Consider the following 27,369-nt stretch of genomic DNA (forward strand, 5'->3'; position numbering starts at 1 on the left):
TTAAATTTTACCATTATTTACAATTAAACATTTACAATTTTTTTATTTAACTAAATCAAAAAACAATAAAACAATAAATAAGTAACAAAAAAAATTATTTGAAGTCGTGTTGGGAAGCAGACAAAGCCAAGTCTTCCGATGGCAGGTTGTAATCGCCACCTTCTTTACCAGTAAGCCAGTATGTTGTCATCGCACCACGTCCTTTAACCTGTCGTTCACCTCGACATTCGAACTGGTAGCCACCCAATGATTCCAAGATCTTATACGTATCTTCAGATAGATGAATTTTTAAAGCTACGATACAACGCATGATTTTAAATTAAGAAAAAGTCATAAAGCTAATACATCGAGAAAAACTTAAGGCAACAATTAACAGTTCATGCGGAATATATTTCTGCTAAATATAATTTACTAACATACACATCATTTCCTTTTTTGTTTTTAACATCATCAAAAAGCATTCCTGTAGCTACATATTAAACATTTTTAATGCTCATATAGTTGCAGTCACACACTAACAAAAATGAACTTACCGAATCCACCACTTTCCATACGTGAAGCAGTGTTTACAGTATCTCCAAACAGACAATATCGCGGCATTTTTAATCCAACAACGCCAGCAACACACGGTCCTAAGGAACAATATGAACAAATGATTTCCCTAACGGCATGACTAAAGTCTTTAAGGAGATTGCAATAAATGTTGTTCAGGTTTTCCTGTATATATTGCTTGAACACGCCGCAGAAGGATTGATTACAATCTTTTTTTAATAAATTTGCCAGTTTAGCTAGGGGAAAATACCCGAGAATTCGCCCGCAACAAAATCTAATCAGGCAGAGACAGACAATGGCTATTATTAAGGAGAAATTAACATTTTTAGCGAAATTTTTACACGTAGAACTACTAACCTACAAAGAAGTAACAAGATTTTTACATACCTGAGTGCATTCCAATACGAAGCTGAACTTGCGAGCCGTCCAAATGTTTATAACCAACTCCATTATATGTTGTCAACAGTTGTAAAGCCATACTTGCGATTTCGCCAGCATGATTGTCGCCGTTACGAACGGGAAGACCAGATACGACCATGTCTAAATTAAAATATCGAAATGAAAACAAAACAAATCAATTTAATAAATTTAGTCCACTTATTCATTGTTAAACTATCTGATTTGAGCCTCGTGACTTTCATGTATGCAAGTGGTATACAAAAAAAAATTTGTATTTCATCAAAATTTTTAAACCCTCATATCTCCTTATACTTTCGTCGAAAGCAAACGATTCTATACAATATTTTAATCAGCGTTTCTAGCTCATCATAATAGAGACAACGGGTTAACGATTCCTAAAAAAAAATTGTGTATCGCGACGGGTTATGGCTGATTAGAATTTAAATGGCGGATATTTCGCATTATCCTTCTGCCTAAGTGGATTTTTCCACGGGCTTATCAACTAGTTTCTTAATAACTAAAAGGGAACTTATTCACATCAAACTTACAGCAGTCTCCAATCGTTTCGACTTTATAACAATCAAAAGAATCCATGACGTCATCCATAACAGAGTAGAGTTCATTCAACAGTTCAACCACTTGGTACGGAGAACAATCGGCACATAGTTTTCCGAATCCAACAACATCGCTAAGATGGAAAAATATTCATCTTTTCAGCGAAGAAATGCAAGTTATTCATATCTTCTTCGCTAGAAAAGTCAACGACCTTTGGACAACTTTGTGTGTCCCATAGAACTAACAAAAAGTCTGATAACATTGGCCAATGCACTTAAGGTACATATTAATGGCTATTTGAAGCAGGCGAATTTCAATTAACAACTTGCGAGGTATTCTGCTATCAGAAAACAATTTGAACCTGAAATAGATAGTGACACAGTTGAAATATTCCGGCACAGGTTTACTTCCAGATTTCAATTCTTCAGCAATTAATGGCGGCAGCATTTTACTTAACAATAGATCTCCCTTTTCTTTCTCTTCCTTTACATCGCACGTTCTTTCAGCAACAATCGCTTCTAAACTGTTCGTGTAGTGTTCCATGAGAACAATCAAGTTATCCATCAATTCGCCTCGATGCGGATTAATTTTATTGAGAAGTTTCATACATCCATCGAACGTTGGTCGGCAAGTAGGATCCTGATTCCAACAAGCTTCAATCAAGTTTTGCAATCCAGTAGCTTGTTCGGTTTCCACAGGCAAGCAGTCTTCAGCAACCTCTGGTCTTAAAACGTCAATAGCCAACCCATCCGCGTCTTTGCAACTCTAGTGCAGATTAAACAAATATCAAACTGCAATTTCAACAAATAGCAAAGGGAGTTTTGATTCAAAAGGGAATAGCTTTTCCAGCTGACCATGCTACTTCGCTTAAATGAGAAGTCGCTATGGTCAAAAAACCTTACAAAATAAAAGAAGGAGGTCAGCTTTTCTTATAAAATCAGTTAGGTGGCACTATTTTTTCACGTATTACATAGAAGAATTCACGTAACAGAGATATCTACATTGATCACAAAAGAAAGTTAAATTAGCATAAAGTTTTGTCCTATTAAATATTAGGCGCGGAAATAAATTATTTGATTGCCCAAGGGTATATATCAATCAATCAATATATGTCCTAGAGCAATAAAGACGCTTCAGTCATAAAAGTATTCCCTTGTGGCTTTCATTTGTCGTTTATAACTAACATAAACACACACCGAAAGCTTGGCTCTTTTATCAAGAGGGATTAGCCGTCCAACCATTTGCACAATTTCATAGGGCGCCAGATGATCTAATTCATGGAAAGGATGATGTCGCGTGCACATTTCGACAAGGATGATAGCAAAACTAAAATAAGAACAATAAGATGGAAAATAAGCCTTCAGACAGTTTTTAACGTTCGTAACTTTTGGAAATTATGTATTTTACCAAAACAAAACTCTTCACTTCTGTGGAATAACGTGATTTTTAACAATAACGTACCTGTAAACATCCCCAGTAATGGTACCATATCCAACATGATTCGGATGGGAGACACCAGTGGCAATAATTTCAGGGGCGGTCCATAACAGATTGCTGAAAGTTAATTTTAGTAAGTCACTATCGATAGATAATTTAAAAGCAGTTTCTCAGTTTCGTTGTGTGGAAAAAGTTTTGGTCCAATTTTTTGTTTAAAATATCTCTTCACTTCTAGAATTTAGCGATTCTACTCGTGCTATCCTTTTAAAGATGTGGGGAAAATCTTATATTAATTTTAATTGTTTATTCCTAACAGTTTGCTTGCTAATACCAAAAAAAATAACTCACTTTTGTGCTCTTAGAAAATTACCGCTCCTTTATTTAATTTAAAAAAATAAAAAATTTCAGAGTTGATAAAAATTAAATGTTCGTACTAATAATCACAGCCTTCCATTTCTTCAGGACGTGGTAATTCAACACCCATCCCAGTGCTCGGTGAAAACATTCGAATACCATACTGGTCTGCCTTGAAACTTTTCAATCCATAATCTATCAAACAACAAAAATTGAAAAATTAATAGCAACCTGCTGAAAACGATGTGGAGATTTTTTTCTATTAAATTTTTGTAATATACAAGCTTTTATTTTTACTTATTTCAAAAACCTGCAAACTGATTTTTATGTTTCCTCATAGGAAAAATGGTAAGATTTACGGAATAGATGAAGTTTCATTTACTTTATTGTAAAAACATGTATATTAATAAAAATACTGTAATAATTGTTTGTAAATAATTGTTTCTAGCAATTATTGACCCACATTGAATTCTGAGATGTCCGTAATCTTTGGTATAATCTTAGTATCAGCGCGCTGGCGAGAATTGTTATTGACTATGAAAAATTTACTGACAAAAAATCACACTGCCTGTGGGAAGATTAAAGCCCAGTTTTTTTTATAAAGAGCATTATAAATTAGAGAAAATTAAGTTAGGGTGTCACTGTGGACTTTTTGTTTCGTTTTCTCGACAGCAATATCAAAGCATTTTTTCACCCTCCTTTTCAATCTAAAAAAATGTCAATTAAAGTACACTCCATTGAGATTGACAGAGCCTTCATACAAGGCTTAACTCTCGATTAACCAACCTCAGGAGTAACAAAAATTAGTCCACCAGTCTATCAGATTTCTTAACATTAAAATAAACGATTCTTACAGAAACTCTGCATTCATAACAGAGCCTGTTATAAATGTTCTCACCGGCAAGTCTAACGCACCATCTGTTATCGACCAAACAGTTGGACGACTTCAATCGACCATGGGATTTGATATCACTTTTTCCTAGGTATGACATTCCACGGCATATATCCTACGTGTACCAAAGAAAACGAAATTAAAGAGAGCAAAAAGTTCTTTAGGTTAGCTGTTCTTACTGCATATCACATTACACAAAGAAGCTTTTACATGTGACATGAAGAAGCTTCAATGTAGGTTTAATGGAACGGAAAAGTGTTATCTCTTGTTAGACAATAATTTGTAACTTTTTAACGACAAACCGTCTTCTGCTGTTTTCGAGTGACGAGTAGAGAGTAGTTGATAAAAAATTTCAATCCCTCACATAAACAATTCAAATTAAGCTGTAGTTTTAAAACAAGTTTCATCAGATAAAATAGTAACTCAAATAATAGACTTCTTAACCTACCTTCAACATGGAGTATCTAAAATTCCATCCAAGTTCAACACTGTCATTGCCAAGAAGATCCTCCAAGCTACCTTTACCACACACTTCGTTCAAAATGCAAATGTTAGGCGACTCGATACACGCACCAACAAAGGGGCACAAATTCGGATGTTTCAAATCTTTCATCTGTTTGATTTCCCAGCGAATTTCATCGGTAAGTTCAATATCATCTTTTCGAATCATCTTTGCAACAATTTCCCTACCGTTCCACATGCCCTGGTTTTGACACACGACCTTCTCTTCTTTGTTGTTACTCTTCGCCGACATCATGCTCATCATGCTGACCAACGATTTCATGCTGCTTTTTTGCATTTTTTGTCGCATTCGAATGTTGTCCCAATCAGCTTTCCAATCAGTGCTCATCAAGTCTGCCATCATTTGCATATGTCTGTACTTGTAGCGACCCACCACGAAGAGAAGCGCCAGCAACAACACGATTCCAATAAAGGTAGGTGCTATAATGATAGCTTGATGCGTGCTGCACTTTGATCCGATATACCCAGCATCACAAGTACACTGTCCAGAGCCACTTTCACCATCACTGCATTTACCATTTTGGCAATCACATTTGCCAGTACAATCTTTACCATAATACCCATCCTGGCATTTGCAAAAATCAGCAGCAGTACATTCTCCATAAGTCAAATCACAACCATGACTAAAATTTAAACGCAAAAAACGCTATTAAAGAGTGTCTTTATGTCTGTATACCATAGAATGTATGTATACAATAGAATGTATGTATACCATAGAATGTATGTATACCATAGAATGTATGTATACCATAGAATGTATGTTTACCATAGAATGTATGTTTACCATAGAATGTATACCATAGAATGTATGTTTACCATAGAATGTATATCATAGAATGTATGTAAACCACATAATGTATGTATACCATAGAATGTATGTATACCATAGAATGTATGTATACCATAGATGTATGTATACGAAAAAATAATACAGGATACTAACGTCAAACAAGTTGGCACACCACAATCAGATGCATTTGCAGAGTTGATGTAACCAGCATCACAGACACAATTGCTGGGTCTATAAAGGACACAATATTTAAAATTTAAAATGATAAAAAAATGATGAGAATTAGAGAAATCAAAAGTAAAGTACAACACTGTAAAAATAAATTTTCGTTCTGCATACCCTTCACATGTTCCGAACAAACAGGTAGAGCACTGTGCTGTTTCACAATTCACACCAATGTAGCCAGGATTGCCAGTAAGTGGATCTATATTACATCTAGAAAGAAATAATTGTAAGTATAAAATAGTTGGTGTCAGTTTTCAAAAATTAAATAAGAAAATCATGTTCACAATTTCTATCATTTAACAAAAACTGCCCAATATTTATTAAATGTTCACTTAACATTTCAATCATCAGACCTTTCAGTTGAAGTTGAGGGTAAGACAGAGAGGCACAGAGAAATATCATTTGAAATTTATTTTTAATTTAAAGTTAATGGATTTTTTTACCTGCACACATCCTGTTCTACACACGTTCCATGTGACCAATAAACTCGATTTTCTGTAGACAATAACTGACCACCGCAACCACCTGTACAATAGAAAGCGGGTGGGGTGCTTTCCGTTTTCACCGTTTCAGTAGCAGGTGTATTAGTGTAACTGAAGTCAGCATTCAATGAGGTGTCTAACATCTGCATGCTAAAAAGAAACAGTTTATCTGTTAAGGTTTTAACAGCTTTTCCTTCCTAAATTGGTGTTAGTTCCACTTATCTGTTCAATCATTGTCATTGAATAATATAAATATTATTATGTCATGAACAAGCGAGTTTATTCTAGGCTACGTTTCGACAGCTACAGCTGTGATCGAAATCATCTTTGGCTATTTATTAGTTGAGGTGCTAATTAGAGGAGCGAAATCAACCAACCAGATCACAGCAGTTAAAATAATTTACTTTTTAGATTGATAGATCAGTAGATTGATTAAAATCTTTTTTAAAAGTTCGCTTCCAGTTAGGTTCCTTGTTTTCTAAAAATTCCTTATCTGCTACGTTTGTCTCAAACCATTTTCACCATTTTTACTGTTTTGCAAGATTCTTACAATTTACAACTAATTACGAGAGGAGCGATAATCCTCCTTTGTTAGACACTCTAGTGTTCCGCAACATACGATGTCATGCATCATGCATTGAAAGGAGATTGTTTTTAAACAAATGTTGCAAATCCTACTCCCCTCCGTCATATTTTAATGATGCATTGCTTTAAAAGAACGTCAAATATCTTAACACATTTCCTTATGAATAGCCGTCATGACAATTTTTTAAAAGCGCACCAGTCCAATCTAGATAGCTGTCACTAAGCTTCATAGGGATTTTATAAAAATCATGTTTAAACAAGACAAGTTATAAAATTATAACACTCTGATTATTCCTTCCAAAATAAGAGAGTCATTTTAGGCTATATCCAGACAAACAGATTAAGAACTTCCAACATGAAATAAAAAAAATTACCTGATGGCATTCCAGTTTGATGTCGATATATTAGAATGGATAAATGTTTCACCAGCAACTGAGATCTCTGTAATGGTATGATTGGCTGTAACATTAGACACTGCTAATTCTCCAAGATGCAAAAACCGTTTTTTCTTAAGAATCTAGAAAATAAAAAAATGAAAGATGATCTGAGGTTAATAAAATTTCACAACATATTTGGCATTACCAATTACCATCTCTATAATAATACGCCAGTTCTGTCTGTCTGTGACTTTTGCAAAGTGGATAAGATTTCTTTACTATTTTCTTTGATAAAGTCTGCAAAACATCGCCTATAAATTTGTTCTGTAAATAACCAAACTTTGACGTTCAAGCAAGAATGACGCCAAAGGAAAGTATATTAAGATTAGTGAAGCCATTGCATTGCACTTTTAAATTTAAGGCTAAAAAACTTGGAAACGGGTGGAAATAACTGACGTGTGGGTAACTAGGGACTACGTGGGACCAATTTGGGTAAGTTTTTCATACCTGGGCCACCAAATCCGATTCGGAATGGACGGGTTAATGACGTCATCAAAAACAGTAAACCCTAATATCTCTGCAACCGTTTGTCAAAAGTACATGATCCTATATATTTTTTTGATCAGCTTTTCAAGATCTATACGATGAAGGCAACAGGCATACAAATTTCTGAATAAAATTTTTTTGTGTTCTGACAGGTCTCTGCTGACGTCAGCTAAATTTAAATGATGGTTGTTTTTCTCTGTTATCCTGCCTAAGTGGATTTTTCCACGGGCCTTATTGATTAGCCATCAATATTTTTCTAATTAAAAATACAACGTTATTGTTTAATTTTAGAACTTGGCTTCTTAGTAGCATGGAGTTAGTGAATATGGCTAAAAAATGAACACTTTGCTTCCATGTTCTTCAAACTTCAGAAACTGTTTATCTATTACTGCGTTTTCTTCACAATGTGTGTCAAATTGTAAAATAATAGAAAAAAGTGACAAAAAAAAACTTTCAAAAAAATGAAACATCCACTCACGTTCTCTTTCCCCACAGCACCTCCCACCGGATCAATTTGAAGCATGAAGGCTAAATCGAATTAACCGTGGAAATTAATATATTTTAAAGAAATAAAATTTCCTTAAGCTTGTATAGATGTATGTATATGTATAGATCAATCAAAATCTAAAACATTTTTCTCAACAAACATTTCCAATGTAATTTCTTGAACACTTTGCCACGAGACGACTATAATTTAAAGCGATTTTATAAATCTGTTGAGTGCTTCTACCTGTGTAATTCTTTCTGTCGCTGTTCTCATCAAACTTGATATTGGTGCCAGAAAGTAATTGATTCAAATCAACCTAGAAAAAAATAAATATAAGATAAATAAATACTTAAAACAAATAAAAGAATGTGGACACTTCCTTGTCGAAGTCCTTTCTTAGCATTCATCATCATCATCTCTCAGCATTCAGCATCATCATCATCATCTCTCAGCATTCATCATCATCATCTCCCAGCATTCACCATCACCATCTCCCAGCATGCATCATTATCATCATCATCATCATCATCATCTCTCACCATTCACGATTCGTCATCATTATTTCTCACTATTCATTACCATCATCATCTTTCACCATTCATCATCATCATCAACTCTCTCTATTCGCCATTCATCATCATCATTTCTCACCATTCATTATCATCATCATCAACTCTCACCATTTATCATCATCATCTCTCAGCATTAAAACAAGTAATTTGATTCCACAGTTTTTACTTCGATACAAAAATACAAAGCACCAGATAAATTCAGTTTGCCAAAAGTTGGCCTTGCTTATCACTTTAGAAAATCTTACTACTCACATGCTAAGTATCATAAACAAAACAAACAAAATGCCTTGGATGCCTAATGCCTCCCTTTTAATAGTAAAATATATTCATTTAGACATCCAGTAGACATAATTGAACATTCGCGCATTTATTTTTAAAGAAAAGACATCTTTAACTTACACAGCTATCACAAATAGCATCCATATGCCCCAAGATTTTTTCCGCATTCATCGTCAAGTGATTGTTAAAAAAATGTCGTAACACAATAACCATCAGTACGCCTGCATCGTGAGCTAAGATTGCCTTTGTTCTTTCATCTTCATCCTAATTTAAAATTTATAAGAACTAACAAATTAATTTGTGTAGGCCAACCAACTTCTAACACACATTTTCTGAGTTTTTAGGTTTTCCAGGGTTAACTGTAACAAAATCCTCCCAAAGTTTGTTTCACATCAACTGAAATACCACAAAATAATTTTGCAATCAAATCGAGTGTTTCAGATTCATATGGTTGCAGCTTTAGTAAATAAACACAATAGTTATTTTTTTACAACATACGTACCCCAAGTTTAGACAAATTAAACGATTTTGAATATTTGTTTGCATAATCTGCAGAAAGAATTCCCCAATTTGTACCCTTGAAGCCGAAATTGGGATAGGTCGATTTAAACATGATGGTTCCTCTAAAAGCTTCTGTGCATGTGGTGCCCTAGGATATAAAATAAAATATTTAAATCACCTATTAAGTTATTTAGTGATCTGCGTTATTTGTAGATATGTTTGAAGAATGTTTTTAAGTACTTATTGCTGATGCTTTTGTATAAGTCATTTTGTAGACTATAAAAAAAACATTGACCTGTATAAAAATAGGAAAGTCATTCCGAAAGCATAGACAGACTAGCCACTAGTGGGCGGAAAGCAGTAAGAGTTTACCTAACTTTTCAGATCAAAGCATTTCTACGAATACAATAGAATAGTTCTCACGCCACAGCTTTACAGAAAAAAACAAAAACAAATACTCACAACTAAAGAACTGCAGTGGCCTTCGTTGTTATAAGGAAAATGCTGAGTCAAACTTTCTTCTCCCAACCAAGTGTATCCAGTGGTGGGAGTTACTCCCCGTCTAAAATTATCATTGAAACAATATTGTGAAAACATTTTTTACATTCTTTGTAATTTCTACCCTTTCCGTTTTCTTTCCTGTTTTTTTATTGGTCAACTTTTGCTATTTTTCTTTTGTTTTTCCCTTTAGAGTTTAAATTCTCAAAATATTAATAGTATTGCACGAAGAAACATGTTTTTTTTGTTTTTATATTCTCGTGTTGCACCATGTATTATAATGGAAACACAAATACAGTTAAAGAAATAACCCTGGTATTTTCAAGGCTGAAACACATCAGGTATTATGAATTTTTCCACCCAGTTTAAACAAGAACAGATAAGAAATATCGTGCTATCGTTTCTTGGAAGAATATGATTTATATTTTATTAGAATTAGCCAATCAAATTGTCTAAAACGTCTTAACCATGTGATGGGCGCTTTTTAGTATTAGCAACAACTTACTTTGCTGATTCAGCTAACACGTATGTCAGGGCGTGTCCAGTTAAAAATGACCAGATCAATTTAGTCCTTGCATCAGATAGTTTACCGAAGAATGAATCAAGTTCTTCCTGTGATAACATATCTGAGCTTGAAGATACTGATGGGAATTTTATCTACAATGACAAAGTAATTTTTGTATAGAAATTAAAACTTCCCAAGCAGGCAAAGGTTATTAGAATTTCACGCAATTTTTTTTTCAAAAATACAGGTACGTTGTTACATATATATTACTTTTCCAATAAAAGCAAATAAATTCTGTAAAAAAATTTACAAATAAAAAAAACACAAGTAAAATCTCAAAACAAACCCTTAGTGGTACAATAATTACCCTAAATTTGCAGAAAGGTCTAAAGTTAATGGTAGTTTTGAAAAAAAAAATTCTACAATCTTGGGGTGCTGTCCTCTCACTAAGGCCACGTGAAAACTACAACTGTAAGGGAATTAGGGATTTTCAACACAGCCTCTTAAAGTATTGAGGAATGACTGTCTTTATAGAGAAACTATATGACATCAAAGAGTTGATTGAATATTATCTTTTATCACCTTTGTGACTAACTGGTGAGCACTGGATCCTTATCATATAGACTCTTAAAATAAGTATGCCTTTTGCTTAATTCTTTATAATTCAAGTTTTACAGCACATAACTTACCTCAATGTAATAGATTTTGAACAAATTGCAATAATATACAAAATCATCGGGCAATATGAAGCCATTCTCAACGACGACTGCCTGTAAAGGAATAATTAACACTTTTACACAGACGCTATCAATTAAATCTTTGCATTATAAGAACATATATGATCTCAATCACGGATCACGATTAAAGGGAACCTCTAACCATTGGATTTTGTTAGATGAAAAACTTGGTAGTTCAATGCAACCTTAAGGGAGAAATTTGTGTTTGGAAAAAAAGATTCCAGAATTAAAGTTTGATAATATTGTACAAAAGGTGGAATGAGAAAATCTGAAGAAGCAGACTTTTATTGATGAAATAAAGATTGATAATTAGTCACGTTAAATAGCTATTTTTCTACTCTTTGTCGAAAGGTAAACACTGAATTTACAAAAAAATTGTGAATAAGACTGAAAAAAATGCAGAATTTAAAGTTAAGGAGACAAGGTAAATTCGCAAACAGTTTACAATCCTTTTTCCCACGCTATATGGTGTTATCTTATCAAAATATATAATGCATTCACTTCTACAAAATTACAGTTATAACTACTTTCTAGCTGCATTTTCAGAAATAGGTTTTTTCACCACTAATTTAAGATAGTAATGACTCACCATCCTGTTCCAATTTCTTGATTTTAAAGCGCTTCCAATGGTTGCATATCGATAGCTGTCACTGAAGGCCACTCTTTTATATAACTTATGTTGTTGCTATTAAAAAAATATATAATTGAAAAAAAACACCATGCAATACTATAGAATAAATGCACAATGATAGTCCTGGTTAACAACAAAAATTCCATAAACTTTATTGCTCAATATAAACTGCCAACATATTCAGATTTTTTTTTCTTACGCAAAAAAGCATAGTGGTTAATTTACAGCTTGTTGCTTAAAGTTGAGGTTGCTTTCTAATAGTCAATCTCAATCTTCAGCTAGCCTTTGGTTTCTGCTTCAATCTTTCTGTTACTGGATATTTAATCACTTATGAATTAAAAGCAATGTGTGCAAAAATTCAAAGCATTACTCTTTCGGATTAAATTAAACTTAAAGGGACTTTGAAGGGTGTCTTCTAAGTAATTTTAATCAGTTAGACTGCAGTTACACTTAGGCAACATGAAATTCCAGCATGACTAAGCTGCTTAATTATCTTCATTTTAGAGTATGAAATCCAAACCAAAATGTCTGCCAAAATAAAAATAAAAATCTTTTCGCCTAAAACTTGTAACATTATACAAACATTTAAGCAACTCGCAGCATGAATTCCATGTCACTTATGTGTAACTATACTTCTTAACAACAGTACCTTGTCTGAGTATTTACTGTCTGTAGATGAATATCCAAGAACAGGAGTGTCAAAAGCACCTGCAACAGCAGCAAACGCTGCATGTTTTGCCTCATCATCAGGACCAAGCATGCAAATAATTCGCTGATCACCACTGTTCTAAAATTACAAAGATAAGTATTTTCAAAACTGTTTTGAGCTTTTTAATAGCAATAAAACATTAGGTAATTCCACTGATTGTATAACTATCTAACATGTGTCAAAAAATGTTATACAACATGCAACCAAATCATGGGTCTTAAGTCTTGAGAACCATGAAAATTGTGTAATACAGAATGTATATTGCAAAAAATTATTTTAAATGTTAACTCTCCCATCAAACATTATTCATTTTAATCACTTTCAAAAAAATAATTACCTTGCCATCTACAAACTTCTGATACACCTCTTGAGTTGATGTCAAATTGTGAAATGTAACCCATCTAATGCCTACGAAAACACACATGCTGTCTTATAACTATTTAATATGCCAGATAAAGTTTGCTTATGATAAAGTATATATAGTGTAGTTTAGTCACTTACTAAAAAATTGCAATGTAACCTCTTATGGAAGGGGTGTTTTTGTTAGATAAAAAAATGAAACCCAACATAATCTCAACACGCAAATACTATTTTCAAAGCCTTTATAAAATAAAAAAACATGTTTTTTAAAGTCCTTTTGTAAACACACTCAATTAAGCAAAGGCTCAAAATGGGCAAAATCGAAGCATATTTATATCATCACAAGTCCCGGTTGAACAAGATGTTTTTCATGAGTTTTCCAGATTCTGAGGTGCTATTTTGAGGTAAATAGTGTGAACCTCAATACTTTTCACCAAATCTAAGTTTTTTAACTTACTGCCACGTCCCACATATATTTTTGGGACAACTAAAATATTTTGTTAAGCAATAGATATATGTGACAGGAATCAATTTTTTTAAATTCCTAGCATGGCTACATTAAGGAATCATTCATATATTTGGGTTTGTTATGCTCAGGAAAATTTAGAAAACATCCCTAATTCGAAAAAGATCATCTTCCTAATTATATAACGAAGTTCATTAAAAGAAAATGACCATGTGAGAGTCTTTTTGATTTACTGATACTTGATTAGAAATAATCAGAGTTATTTCAAATGCATCTCTTTAAATGATAGCCTTAGATACACTGTAAATGTTTGACATTTTCTGTACTGAAATTAATACGTTTGTTAATTGGTCACCAAACCTGTTTTATAACAATTTATAACAATAGATTAACTATCAGTCATGTACGCACAAGTTGTTATAAGAAGCTCTTGAATTCAATTGACATCAGTCTCAGACACCCTTATCAAAATCAATTTTTGATAATATCAATGTTTCTACAAGATATATTTTGTTCGATTGTGATGTATATGATTTTAATTTTATTAAACACATACACCTAATCTTTTATAACAAGATTTTGTGTTTTCATTTAAAATTATAAAGTCATACCAAAAAACATTTTAACTACTATGGTGTTGTCTATTTTGAAACACTTCATTTTCTTCATTTTCTTCATCTTCATTTTCAGTCTAACAGATATCAATCGAATGGATTTTTTTTTTCATACACTACGTCAAAGAATATTCCATTCAGCTGTTTAAATGTGCAAAAAATTATATTTTAAAGTTTACGAATGATGGTTATATGTTAAGCAGAATTAAAGGGCTTTAGATAATCACCGATAATAGATAATGTATGGACATTTATAAAATCCATGCAAATAATCTAAGATCCCTTGTGAGTATAATAATTTCTGAGTTTCTGAAAAGGAATGTATTTTTACCTAGCCAATAATATCTCCATCCATGCCGCAATGCAGCATACACCATCTCTTCTTGAGATTCAGATCCATGCATTACAAAGTTCCAATTTCCTAAAAAAATAAATTATAAAATAATTAATAAATCTTTATTTGAAAACTTGACTATCTATAACACAGATGGCTAAAATTTCTAAATTATACTATTTGCTTGTTGAAAAAGAAAAATCAAAATATGGGTATTAAAATTGTAATTCTAAATCTTCTAAAAATTAGCTCAGGTAAGGATTTATTTTGAAAACACATCTGATTCGTTTTACCTTTTTTGCAAAGCATCTCTAAGCTTTGACTTAACACTTATAACAACATTTCAAAGTTACATTTGATTGTCACAAAATAAACATACCAGAAACACTGAAGGGAGAAGAGTCAGCCGTTGTTAATACACCAGCTGAGGATGTTACACGAAATGCAAGTGTGATAGATGACTGCACTTTAAAAATTGACCCACGAAATGTTCCAATACCGCGCTCCAAATAAAATTCACTATCATAGGAAAGTTCTACTCCAGGTGTGTTTGAGAAAGTTTGAACAAGCTACAAAGTAAGAGAAAGAAAATGAACATAAGTGCGAGCATTTTAAATATGACCTGATATAGCTAAGTATAGATTTCCACAAATAGCAGAGTTATTACCAAATTAGAATCTGGTCCACTGGTAACTCTGTTGTTAGCTGCGTCAACCAACTCCACTTGGATTGGATTATCAAACTCAAAATTTGCAATTTGTATTGAATTGATAATCTGACCTGGAACAATTCTAAGTGCTGCAGGTGTTTGAGCTAGAAATACAGTGACACATCCAGGTGTTAAATTACAAAATTAATCAAAAAAAAACTGACCTTAGGAAAACTAAATAAAAATTCACAATACTTACCAACTACAGTAAAATTGACAAGTTTAGTTGCTCGAAAATAGTTTTGGTCATGTCGATACATTTTGTACATGATATGACTTGAATTGAGTTTTGTCACTGTATCAAAGAAAAGATCGAAATAAAAAAATGAACAAGCTACACTAAAAAAGTGATAATATTCGTCCTCTGGGTAACGGCGATAAGTAAATTTGTGAAGTTTTAATGTGAAATTCATTGTGATATCAACACCAACATCTTCCATTTGGAATGTAACATTCGTCTAAATAAATACAACATGACTTACATGACTATTAGTAATTTCTCCTTTAAACACATCATCTTAATTTGTCACACCAGATTTTACACTGAGGATGTTTTACTGTCTTTTTAAGACATCTGATATTCTACCTGATTTATTAAGCATACATAACAGATTTATTTTTTGTATAAGTACTGTGAAATGCACATTGTGCATGGTATTATAGAGACGTTAAATCAATAACATTTAAATAGAATGCACATTGAAATAAAGTTCTGTCTCCCTCATTTTCTACCTTACACTGCAGGTCTGAAAGGTGGTTACGTTTAAGAAAACAATAACCAGTATGTATAAACTGATTGGATGGTTAGCTCACTGTGGAATAATAAATATTTTTTGTTTAGTTGAGCAGCAGATGGATTTTTTTCTGCATAAAGTATAAAAGTTAGAAAGCGCTTGTGGACAAATAATTCATTGTTCCTGTGATTTTCTCTTTGTTGAAACATTATGGGGATTAAAGGATATTCCAGATTTCCCTGGTACGCAGTTATAGTGATCAAGAGCTTAGTGTACATCCTGTATGCACATCTTATAAATTTGCATCTCATTTTTCAGTTGGATAAGGTCAGTAAATAAAGTCAAACAACCAACTATGTGAATAACATGACAACAAAATTTTGCTTACTAATCCAGCATTAAAGTTAGATTTTATTCGCCTTTGATTAGTCGGGTGAACGTAAACATCAGGGCCACCTAGGATGCAATCAGTATGTGTCTCTTGCAAACCACCAATAAAATAGTAAACACCATGTAACATGCTGACGGAGGTAATAACTTGCATTTTTGAATACAACGTGTCATTTACCACTTGATTAACATTATTTTCAAGACGGAGGCCAATAGTAATTGGAGTATTTGCAGTGACATTTTCTGGTAGCGTATTCACAAATCCAATTGCATTTGGTACAAATTCCAAGTCTAAAATAAGATGGATAGTTCAATTAAAGGATAATGCAGCTAGTAAAGTTTGTTTTAAAAATGTTGATTTTCAATCTCCAGATTGAAATGGGTGATATCTCAAATTGCAAAAATTAAACAAGGTCAATTTATCCCAAGGCGAATCGCATCCATATCTCATTAATTTTACCAACAAAGATGCTTATTGCATTTAAAGTATTGGACACACCTTTGACAATGTAAAAATATTTTATTTTAAATGAAACATTCAACATTCATAAAGCAACAAGTTTTATTTAAAAGTTGCACAAAAAGAAAAAAAGAGGAAATGTCAAAACAGTAAAAAAATAATGACAATAAACAACATTAACATTTTGGGTATAATTGTGAACAAAATTATTTAAGGTCATGGTACAATTTACTAACCTAATGTCATTAAGGCAGGCTAAATGGCAGCTGATATTGTAAATATTTGAAAGAAAACAAGAGAAACTGGTTCTTAGTGAACCCATTCTCCAAATAATGATAAACATATTTCCCAGTCTTTGCCATATCAACTAAACTACTTCATGCTTGCGAAATATCGCACTTCTAAAATGTTGATTTTTATCGTAAATGAAGTCTTGTTTATTTACTTTATTTTTTCCTGCTGACTTAAAAGCAATGTTGAAGAATTAATTTTCTTTAAAATACACCTAGTCTTTACTTAAACTTTCTTACTTCTTGTGGGACAAACAATATATTAGGCTGAATGTTCGCTAAATAATGATATTTAATATTTTTATTATTAAACTTGCGTTTACAATGCGAGCAGGATCATAAAATCAATAAAAGAATAGCCTGTAATTGTCAAATATTTTTTATATCTCTCAGTTATTTTATTTTAGTTTATTAAGATATATAGGTAGATATATTTATGCATAATAGTCGTCTTTTGGAGAATTTAAAATTCTCCAAAAGATGACCATTACAAAGATGAAAGATATTTTTTTATGAAATCCTCTAATGTGTTTAGGATGTTTACTATGTTTGCTATTGTTATATTTTAGATTAGTTTATAATCATGTTGTATGACTGGGGTTTTAACCTATCTCAGTAAATATATCAATGTTAACATAGTGAAACGCATAAACCATAAATATATCTATGCTTCCTCACAAAATCATCAGTGCACTTATAAAGCCTAAATGTTTGGTATAAAATCATAAAAACATTGTGGTATTTTATCAAAAACATTCAATGACCAGTAATAAACATTCATTAGGCTTGAGAAAAAAAGAAAATTAATGCTATGAAGAAGATAAGGTCTGCAAAATCTCCAGTGTTTAGGGTTCACTAGTTAAATCAACGCCTGAGTTCAAAGTGGTTCAACAAATCGCGCAGCTTTTACAGCTACTGAGGCATACTTTCTTATTCCAAGGTCTGTGTGTTAGGCTTACAAAGAGGACGTTTTTCTTTCCTATTTGTTAAATGGCAAAGTTAATATTTAAACATTACGTAACTGATGTCATCTTCTGTTTGGGTAACTAGGGACCACCTGGGACGAAATTGACACTAAAATTTTTAGTGTTACTCTTTTGGAATGGACAGGCTGATGACATCATCAAAAAACCTTTTAGTCCTAATATCTCTGTAACCGTTTGTCAAACGTTCATGAACCTATACATTTTCTTGATGAGCATTTCAAGCTCCATACAATGGAGTATACAAAAACACTTTTGTATTTTAACTGGTCTTTGCTGATGTGAGCAAAACTTTTAAACTCTTATATCTCTTTAAACTCAAAGGCACATGATACATTTTTTTATCAGTGTTTTAAGCTCTACACATTAAAGGCAACATTTTCTTCAGTGTTTCAAGCTCTACTAAAGGCAACAAATGAACAAATGTTTAAAAAAAATTGGTCATTGCTGAAGGCAGCTTAATTTTTTTAACAATGTGTCAAGAGCACATGTGTCTATACATTTTCTTGATTAGAGTTAAAACCTCTATGCAATAGAGGTGATTGGTAAAAATTTTTTTTTCAAATATTTTTTATAGTACTGACAGGTCATTGCTGACGTCATCAAAATTCATATAACAGATTTTTCATTTTTCTTTTGCCTAATGGATTTTTTTACAGGTTTTATTGACTAAAATATAATATATGCGCATAATAAAACACAAGTACATAACATATATATTTGAATTAGATGTTATATGCTTGAAAAAACATAAAATGAAAATAACATGATTATTGAGCATTGTAAGCATGGTAAAGGGTATGATTTGGAACTTTTCTACTACCTTTATTTACTATATAAGAATAAAACAGAAAAACTATACAAATAACCACACAAACAGAAAACTTACCATAAATTTTAAAATCAGGAGTATCAATGTATAAGTATGTATCATTGTATGTTAAACTAAATCGTATGTATCGTGTATCACCATCAAATCCTTTATCTTCAAATCGCAGATGTCTGAAATAATATTCACCGCGCCACATAGGGAATTGGGTCAATGTGAAGTTATTGCTTTGGTCACCACATTGATAAGTATATGGCATATAATGTTCAAATCTAAAGTAATAAAAAGTAACAAAAAACACAAGAAAATTTTTCTGATCCTTCCATTAATTCTGTCTGTAATTGAAAATACAAATCTAATTTTACATCAATGGTCTTATTAAAATTTTCTAAGTCATTATAGTGTATCTATGCAATTGACGAACAACACACTATGAATACTTGGGACCAAAATCATTTAAATCCACAAATCAGTCTAGGTTGTGGCGCATGCAATGTTTCACACACCTAGATATACTTCTATCACACCCCGTAGAATTGAGCTATTTCAAACTCCTCATAATTCCTTATTGAAAATAATACAGGGAAACCACAGCACTTAGGTCCAAATATTCACAACCAAGCCTTGTTTACACATTTTATTTTTTTTTCCATGTTTCTTATTCTGAAGTAAAAGAAAAACTTTTGACAGAAATTATACAGAAGTGGTCAATTATTTTAAAGTTTTACACTTGAGTTTTTTAGCACATAGTTACAGGTTGAAGAAAAAATCTTTTAAAGTATTTTTTTATTGTATTGGCTGGGAATTATTTTGATAACTCTCCTCCATTTTGATGAAACATGACAAAATAAAAGCTGTCGTGCTGCTATAATACCCGCACCTAAATGTGACTAGCAAGATATTATGACAGATACATCAAAAAAGAAGAAAAACAATAACTTTTTAATAAATGTGAGAGCAAAATGTGACTTTTTAAATGAACTATTTTCTACAAAAAATGGTCCAAAGTGATGGAGATCTGGTTAAGATCAATTTGACCATAATGCTTCTGGTAAAAATTTTTACTTAGGGGAGCTTTATTTTTCTGTTGAGAATTTTTTTCTCATTCTCGGAAATTCCATATATTAAATGGATTGCATCATCCTATTGGTAATTTATTTATCTTTAAGAACACATATTTTAAAAAAAAATTATGCTTTGGAGAAATTGAGATTACTGTGTGTGTGTGTGTCAAAAGTGGTTACTGTATCCTTAAGGTTGTTCTCATGTTTGTCAGGATAATTATTTCTGTAGTACCTTCGATATGATGTGTAATCAGAGTGATCCTGGTTGCAAAATCTACCAAGCCAAGTATCAACTACAGGAATGCCTAAGTTATAATTTACAGTGACATTTCTTGATATCAACTGAGCAGATGGCTCTCCATTATAATCGATGATTTCATCAGTATCTTCATCAACTAGTTGAACAGCAAACTATAGACAAAATTATTGTAACAATCAGAAATTTAAAAAAATTTTATTGACATTTTCTTTAATGCAGCTCTCTACTTATAAAGTGTCCATCATATATTGTTGCTCTCTAGAAAATTTGACCACTTCTATTTTGAAGTGTCGTTTTGTGTATCAATCTGCATTTTTAATACAATATAATTTCGTACAACACAAATTTAGTTGTTTTTTTCCTGTATTTTTTATTCTATGAAATACAAACTTTGTATTTTTAGAAATACAAAGTTTGTATGTTTAAAAATAGATGTTAAACTCACACATAAAAACTCATCATTGTAGAGTACAGTTCTATTGCTGTAGATAGGACAAAAGTTACAAAACATTTATATATAGTAATAGCTGAAAATATATACAAGCATGAAATGAAAGTAGAACACATATATAATATAAGCAACAACAAAGCCAAGGTAATAACACATCTCTATATAATATTAATAAGCGTGAACAAAATATATATATACATAGCATAGCTCACAACGTAAAATATGTGAAAACATAGAGTCCAAATCCAAAGTAGTAGTAGAAAATAAAATAAAATAAAATATGTCATGCAAGGTGTGATGCCATAAGTCGTTGGGCAGAAAACCGCTGAGCAAGGGGCATGTGAAGGTAAAGAAACATACTATCAGATTTCCAGTCCCCCAATAAGGATATGACATCCAGGGGAACACCTGCCTCTAAAGCAAAGGTGCCCCCCCCACGGCAAAACGAGTGGGTACCATATTGGGAGGTAGAACACCCTAACTCTGTCAACACTTTTTTCATAACGGACATGAAAGTCCGATATGTCAATATAGTGTTGGGTAGCATCGAGGATTTGCGCCAACAAAAGGCTTGAGCATCAGGCAGAACACCTGGAGTGAGAGAAAAAGCATGCAAAATAGCCCGAACTGGACAAAGAGGAGAAGAAGGAATAGCCACCAGTGGAACAGTAATTGTGCGCTGTCCCAGTTGGATGGTCTTACTCCATCTAACTAGAACGAGAATATGGTCATCATGAAAAGTAAAATCAGACCGAACTAGTTGTTTGAGGGGATTAAATATCGTAGAAGATGCCGGCAATAAATGTGACTTACGGAACAGACCAAAAAATGAAACTAAACAAACAGCCCAAAATGAAGCATGAAAGCTACAATTTAGGTTAAGGCGAGAACGAATACCAAAAAGAAGAGCCGTGGTAATAAGAAGACGTGGCTTGGCCGGAACACCAAGCATACGCTTCATACCTTTTAAAACTGTGGATAGTGTCCAATTGTTGGTTAGAGGATTAGCATTTCCTATCTCAAGATGTAGAAGGCCAACAAAATTTAGATACATACAAACTGATTGTGGTAGTAAAAACCTAGCCAGATGGGCAATATATAGGCATAAAAAATCTGTGGAGGCAGGCACAAGTGGCGAAGACATCTGGCTACAAAAACATTCATAAGCCTTGCGATGCGTGCGATAGCTCTTTTTTGTATTCTCAGCATAGGTGGCCTGCCGAAAAAGGACAACGTCGTGCACCAACTCCGAATGAAGGGGGGCAACTCTAGAGGAAGGAGAATACAAAAATTAGCTACCACAGATGGTATACTTACCAATGAGAAAAAAATAAGAATAGGCAGACATATGATTGATGGCAACCATATCACAGACTGAAGTCAGTGAGTTGAGCTGCAAAAAGTGCAAAAATGATAATAAGTGTTGTCTTGAATGAAGACGTGATTATCGTCAGCAAGGACATTCTGAGCACCAGCTACATGGAAAGCCTTCAAACGAAAATTCAAGGTAGCCGATAACCAAAACAACTGACGTAAATAGTCCATCATAACAGGGTGATGGGTAGTTCCTTTATTAAGCATAGCAACAGCAGCAGTATTATCGCAGAAGACATGGATAGTTTTGTTTTGCCAAGTGGGAGCCCAGCGAATAGCAGAAAGAACTACACACAGGGCTTCCTTAAAATTAATATGCAAAGAGGCAAGAGGGGAATGGTCTACCCATAGATGAGAAAAGAACCAATCACCCTCAAAAAAGGCACCAACAGCGTCAGAGCAAGCATCAGTTTGCAGACTGGTAATAGGTCTTTGGTCATAGAAATCGCATTGTCCATTAAACACACCCAAGAACTGATCCCACCAAGCTATATCCCTGTGAAATTCGAGTGTCAAGCGACACTTCGAGGCAGAGGAAGACAAGGTGTTCATCAGATCCAGGACACGTCTCAAGAACGTTCTACCACCATACACGACTTTACAAGCCCAATTTAGGCGACCAGCAAGACGTTGCAACTCTTTCTTAGAGGCTCTCTGCTTGGTTAAAAAATGTGACACTACTTCCCTCAATGCATCCAGTTTAGCAGGTGGAAGAAAAAGGGTAAGTGACACAGTGTCAAGCAGAATTCCAAGAAAAGTAAGTTGCTGGCATGGAGGGACCAACTTAGCAGGGCTAAGCTGAAACCCTAGTGCAACAAGTAATTTACAGAGTGTGTTATAGGCCTCATAACATTCAGTCTGTGTTCGGCCAATAACAAGAAAATCATCTAGGTAGACAATAACGAGAGGAAAACCTCGTCTTAGCATCATACGACGAACAGATTGTGTAAGGCGATGAAATATTCCAGGAGCACTTCGACCCCCAAAAGGAAGTCGAGCATCGACAAGATATGAGTATCGAGTGCTTCCAGAAAACCGCCATTTTAGACCAAGCGCAGCATAGTTTGATGGATGAACAGGTACTGACCGATATGCATGGCGTAAATCAACCTTGGCCATAAAATATCCCTGTTTGATCATAGCACAGGCATCATCGATAGTTTGAAATTTTTGTTTTTCAATATCAATGTATGTATTGACACCCTTTCCAACTGGCATGGAACAGTCATGTATAATGCGTAACTCGTCAGAGTCAGGTTTGGGGACAGCCCCAAGAGCACTGACAATGGTAGGTTTACATTGAGTAAGAACATAGTTACCAGTTTTAAGTTCATCCAGCAGAGTAGCTTTTACTTTCATATGAGCTGTAGGACTGGTAACAGAAAAGTAGTTATTCATTTCGGCAGGCAATAAATCAGAGTCCTTAGGAAGAAGCTGAAAACCACAGTGAATTCCATTAAGGAGGAAGTCACGATCTGGGTCTTCAGCCAGTTCATTGGTCCATAAATCAACATTAAGAGGAGTGCGAAATTCTGAGGGTAGTCAATTGTCAGAATTGTGGTTTTGTCCAGAATGAGGTTTGCCACAAGCCTGATTACCAATTTTGCGGTTGCAGACGTGGGTGAATTTACATTCTGTTTTCTGGCAACCTTTTTGGCGGTTAAATTACGACATATTTCCACACCGGAAGAAGTATGTGTAGGAAACCCTGAAGACGATCCTGAGGCAGGTGAACCTGAATTTCCCTTACTTAAGGTACTGGAAGGGTTACAGACAGGAGGGGAGGCCCAACGAGGTATAAGCATCACTTCATGCAAATGGCTATTGTCAAAGCTCCATGGATAGCCATAAGTGTGCTGAAGAATTCGATATTCATCGTCATACTTTAGCACAGACTTCCAGGTGTACTTTCTAGCCAACTCTAAGATCTTAATGGAATAAGACAAATAGTCACGTAAATCGGACGAGGTTGGCAATCTGGCAGAAGACAATAATTCATAAAAAATTCTCAAATTAGCTATGTTATATTGTTCCATGGAAAGAGATTCCAGTCTTGGCTTCTTATTTCCAATGGCCAACATTAGCGTAGTTTGCGAACCAGGACCAGTAGAAATAACTTTCTCCTGCTCCACAGGACGAAGCCGAGACACAAAATCGACTATACGAAGTGGCTTACCATTTCCAGTGTTTGAAGAAAGTGCAGGGCGCAGAAACAATTCTGAACTACGGTCTTCTTGCTGGCGAAAAACATCCGATAGGGAGCGTGTTTGTGTTAACATCCTACTGTATGACTCTAACAATGCAGTTCATTTATGTTTATTATATGTTTGTATATTTATAGGTATTAATATATAGTGGTAGGTTTATCTAGCTCTATTAACATTTGCGACTTTTCATGGTAGCAGACGGTAGTTAAACAATGGCTAGTGGATTTTTAAACCCACCACGGTGGGATGAAGAAAACAAAGAGTTTTCATTATGGCTCCGAGAAGCCAAGGCATGGAAAGTTGCCACTTCTGGTGTAACTGGACTGAAAGATGTTCATGGTTTGCAATTAGCATTGCATCTTCCGGATGGAAGCGAAATACGTCGTCAACTATTTGATACCCTTGATACGGAGAACATGACAGGTGATGACGGGTGGAAAAAGGTGATAGAATTGATAGAAACGTACTATAGTAAGGACGATAACACGTCAGCCTTTGACACGTGGAAAGACTTCCGTACATTATGTAGAAAAGAAGATCAAAGTATTGAACAATATATCATGTATTATGAGAAATATAAAGTCCGAATGGAGCGCTTCGACATGAAACTTGGTGAACGTATTCATGGACTTAATTTACTGTGTGGTGCCAATCTTAATGATTCTGACCTTCGTCTAGCAATGAGAGAAGTTGATGGGGATCAACCAAATGAAATGTATAAACAAGCAAAAAAGGCGCTTAAGAAATATTTTGGCAGTGCTGCTGTCACAAGTACTCAGTCATCCAACACCGCTGTAGCCTCAGTTCAACCTGCTGTCAAACAAGAGCCTTTTTTTGCCACACTAGATGAATACGAAACATACGTTGCATGGAGACAATACCGATCGAAAAATGGTAATTCATCAAATAAAAGTTATCGTGGACAAGGTCGTGGAAAATTGCAACATCGCAATCCCCTAAATGCTGACGGTAAACCTTTAACATGCCGTGTTTGCCGTTCAATTGCACATTTTGCTCGAGATTGCCCACATCGTTCTGAGAAACAACAAGGTTTGGAAGACAACCAACAGCATGATAGTTCTACAAACCGCTCCTGGGTTGCTTCTGTTAACTCTGATGTTATTGAATGCCAAGCATCTGATGCGTCTATGGCAGGTGGTGTTGCATTTAACTATATGATTCTCGATACAGGTTGCCCACAGAATGTTGCCGGAGTAGTATGGACACAGTGTTTTCTTGATTCCATGAGTACTGATATGTACCAAAATGTCAAAAAGCTTAATGGTAATAACAAATTTAAATTTGGTGGTGGACGTGTCATGAAATCTATGTATACCATTATAGCTCCTGTTTTGGTTGCTGGGGAAATCACTTCCTTAAAATTCGATGTTGTTGACACCGATCTTCCTCTTCTGCTTGGAAAGGAAACTATGAAAGCATGGAATCTGCTCATTTGTACAGGAAATGACACTGCTGAAGTTACAATAAATCATGTGAAGAAGAATGTTGAGCTCTTCACATCCCCTACTGGACACTGGTGTATAAATGTGCAGCCAGGTTTTCCTGTTGAAGTACTGGATGTTATGTTTTCTGTTAGTGAATTGTCCAAACATGAGAAAGAACTTGCTGCTAAACGCTTGCATCGCCAATTTTGCCATCCTCCCTTTGAGTTCTTAAAGAAAGTCCTCAGTGTCCTGGATAAGCCTGACAAGGAATTTTTGGACATTCTGCATAAATATTCTCAGAATTGTCTAGTGTGTAAGCGATACAAACCGACCATTCCAAGGCCAGCTGTCGGAAACTTAATGGATCCAGATAAAATGAAATTTAATGAAATAGTTAGTATTGATTTGAAAGAAAGGAAGGGTAAATGGATAATTTACCTCATTGATATGGTTACTCGATACACACGTGCTGATTTCATACCATCTAAAGAAAAACGTATGGTTGTTGCAAAGATTATAGAACTTTGGTTGCCCATATTTGGAGCAGCTAAAAGTTTTCACATGGACAATGGAGGGGAATTCGCTAATGATGAAATGCAGGAACTTGGCAATCAATTTGGGATAAACATCAAGCACACCGCTGCTTATAGTCCTTGGGCAAATGGTCTGAACGAATGGAATCATGCAACTATAGATATTATGATGGAAAAAATGCTGGAAGATCACCCGAAGCTATCAGAATCACTGGCATTGCAGTATGCTATATCTGTACGAAATTGCTGTATGTTTGTAAATGGATTTACACCAGCACAGTTAGCAATAGGTCAAAATCCTAGACTGCCATCAGCTTTCCATGATGAACTCCCGGCCTTGGAAGGCATTACTACCAGCTCTGTAATAGCCCAGCATCTTAATGCCATTGCTGCAGCCAGAAAAGCTTTCGTGCAAGCAGAAATAAGCTCAAAGCTTCGCAAGGCATTAAAACATCCTGTTCGCGAGTATGCAGATATCTTCTATCAGCCTGGTAACCAAGTCTTCTATAAACTACCAGACGATCGGCGTTGGCAAGGGCCTGCTACTGTCATTGGTGCAGATGGTAAAGTTGTAATGATTCGTCATGGCAGTGTTCTTCATCGTGTTCATCCATGTCGTCTGCAACTTGTTAATGAAATTAGTCACTCCTCGTCACAACCAGATTCCTCACCACAAGCAGCAGGAAATAGTCAGTCAGATATTACTCAAAATCTGGAATCAGGGTATGAACAGCACCACATTGCAGAAGAAGAAACTGAACAGGAAGTACAACATTTTACTGAACATGTTGCAACTCACCAACCAGAAAGCTCAATTCAGCAACCAGAATCTGGTCCTGTTGCCAGATCCAAGATGTCCCTCCCAAAAAGACAACAGACAGTGCAATACAAATATCCTGATGGAGAATGGAAAGAAGTAAAAATTCTAGGCCCTGCTGGAAAAAAGGGTGGGATCCACAAAGATTGGGTAAACGTTCGAGATCACACTGACCATGAGTATTCTATAGATTGGAGTGATGTATCAGAATGGAAGTTAGTCGAAATTGAGTCAGACCCAACAGGAGGTGATCCCTCTACTCCTTCTAATTGTGAAGAAGAGATGTGTGTTGCCGTATGCTTCAACGCACCAGATGAGTTCAAGAATGCCAAGAGTGCAGAACTTGAAAAATGGAAACAGTATGAAGTTTACCAAGAGGTTCCAGATGTAGGTCAACCCAGACTAACTGGTAGAT

At 34.4% G+C, this 27,369-nt stretch overlaps 1 protein-coding gene across 1 annotated transcript in view; it reads right to left on the bottom strand.

Moving 5' to 3' along the window:
* LOC130636643 (uncharacterized) overlaps nucleotides 1-27,369 on the bottom strand; it is a 33,536-nt gene continuing 6,167 nt past the window's right edge. The window contains exons 3-33 of the mRNA XM_057446434.1: nucleotides 20,101-20,279; nucleotides 18,865-19,076; nucleotides 16,241-16,533; nucleotides 15,318-15,576; nucleotides 15,077-15,222; nucleotides 14,789-14,978; nucleotides 14,407-14,496; nucleotides 12,973-13,043; nucleotides 12,576-12,713; nucleotides 11,885-11,980; nucleotides 11,248-11,328; nucleotides 10,559-10,710; nucleotides 10,018-10,117; nucleotides 9,557-9,703; nucleotides 9,175-9,318; nucleotides 8,447-8,519; nucleotides 8,195-8,244; nucleotides 7,168-7,310; nucleotides 6,170-6,358; nucleotides 5,841-5,936; nucleotides 5,655-5,732; nucleotides 4,638-5,334; nucleotides 4,196-4,304; nucleotides 3,378-3,492; nucleotides 2,968-3,060; nucleotides 2,703-2,832; nucleotides 1,868-2,271; nucleotides 1,500-1,639; nucleotides 940-1,092; nucleotides 534-632; nucleotides 1-294 (exon numbers count right to left, since the gene is read on the bottom strand). Of these exons, the coding sequence (XP_057302417.1) occupies nucleotides 95-294; nucleotides 534-632; nucleotides 940-1,092; nucleotides 1,500-1,639; nucleotides 1,868-2,271; nucleotides 2,703-2,832; nucleotides 2,968-3,060; nucleotides 3,378-3,492; nucleotides 4,196-4,304; nucleotides 4,638-5,334; nucleotides 5,655-5,732; nucleotides 5,841-5,936; nucleotides 6,170-6,358; nucleotides 7,168-7,310; nucleotides 8,195-8,244; nucleotides 8,447-8,519; nucleotides 9,175-9,318; nucleotides 9,557-9,703; nucleotides 10,018-10,117; nucleotides 10,559-10,710; nucleotides 11,248-11,328; nucleotides 11,885-11,980; nucleotides 12,576-12,713; nucleotides 12,973-13,043; nucleotides 14,407-14,496; nucleotides 14,789-14,978; nucleotides 15,077-15,222; nucleotides 15,318-15,576; nucleotides 16,241-16,533; nucleotides 18,865-19,076; nucleotides 20,101-20,279 (5,067 nt within the window). The 3' untranslated portion in view covers nucleotides 1-94. The remainder of the gene's footprint in view (nucleotides 295-533; nucleotides 633-939; nucleotides 1,093-1,499; nucleotides 1,640-1,867; nucleotides 2,272-2,702; nucleotides 2,833-2,967; nucleotides 3,061-3,377; nucleotides 3,493-4,195; nucleotides 4,305-4,637; nucleotides 5,335-5,654; nucleotides 5,733-5,840; nucleotides 5,937-6,169; nucleotides 6,359-7,167; nucleotides 7,311-8,194; nucleotides 8,245-8,446; nucleotides 8,520-9,174; nucleotides 9,319-9,556; nucleotides 9,704-10,017; nucleotides 10,118-10,558; nucleotides 10,711-11,247; nucleotides 11,329-11,884; nucleotides 11,981-12,575; nucleotides 12,714-12,972; nucleotides 13,044-14,406; nucleotides 14,497-14,788; nucleotides 14,979-15,076; nucleotides 15,223-15,317; nucleotides 15,577-16,240; nucleotides 16,534-18,864; nucleotides 19,077-20,100; nucleotides 20,280-27,369) is intronic.

This window comes from Hydractinia symbiolongicarpus, chromosome 3 (genome assembly GCF_029227915.1).
Source record: "Hydractinia symbiolongicarpus strain clone_291-10 chromosome 3, HSymV2.1, whole genome shotgun sequence".
NCBI classification, from domain to species: Eukaryota; Metazoa; Cnidaria; class Hydrozoa; order Anthoathecata; family Hydractiniidae; genus Hydractinia; species Hydractinia symbiolongicarpus.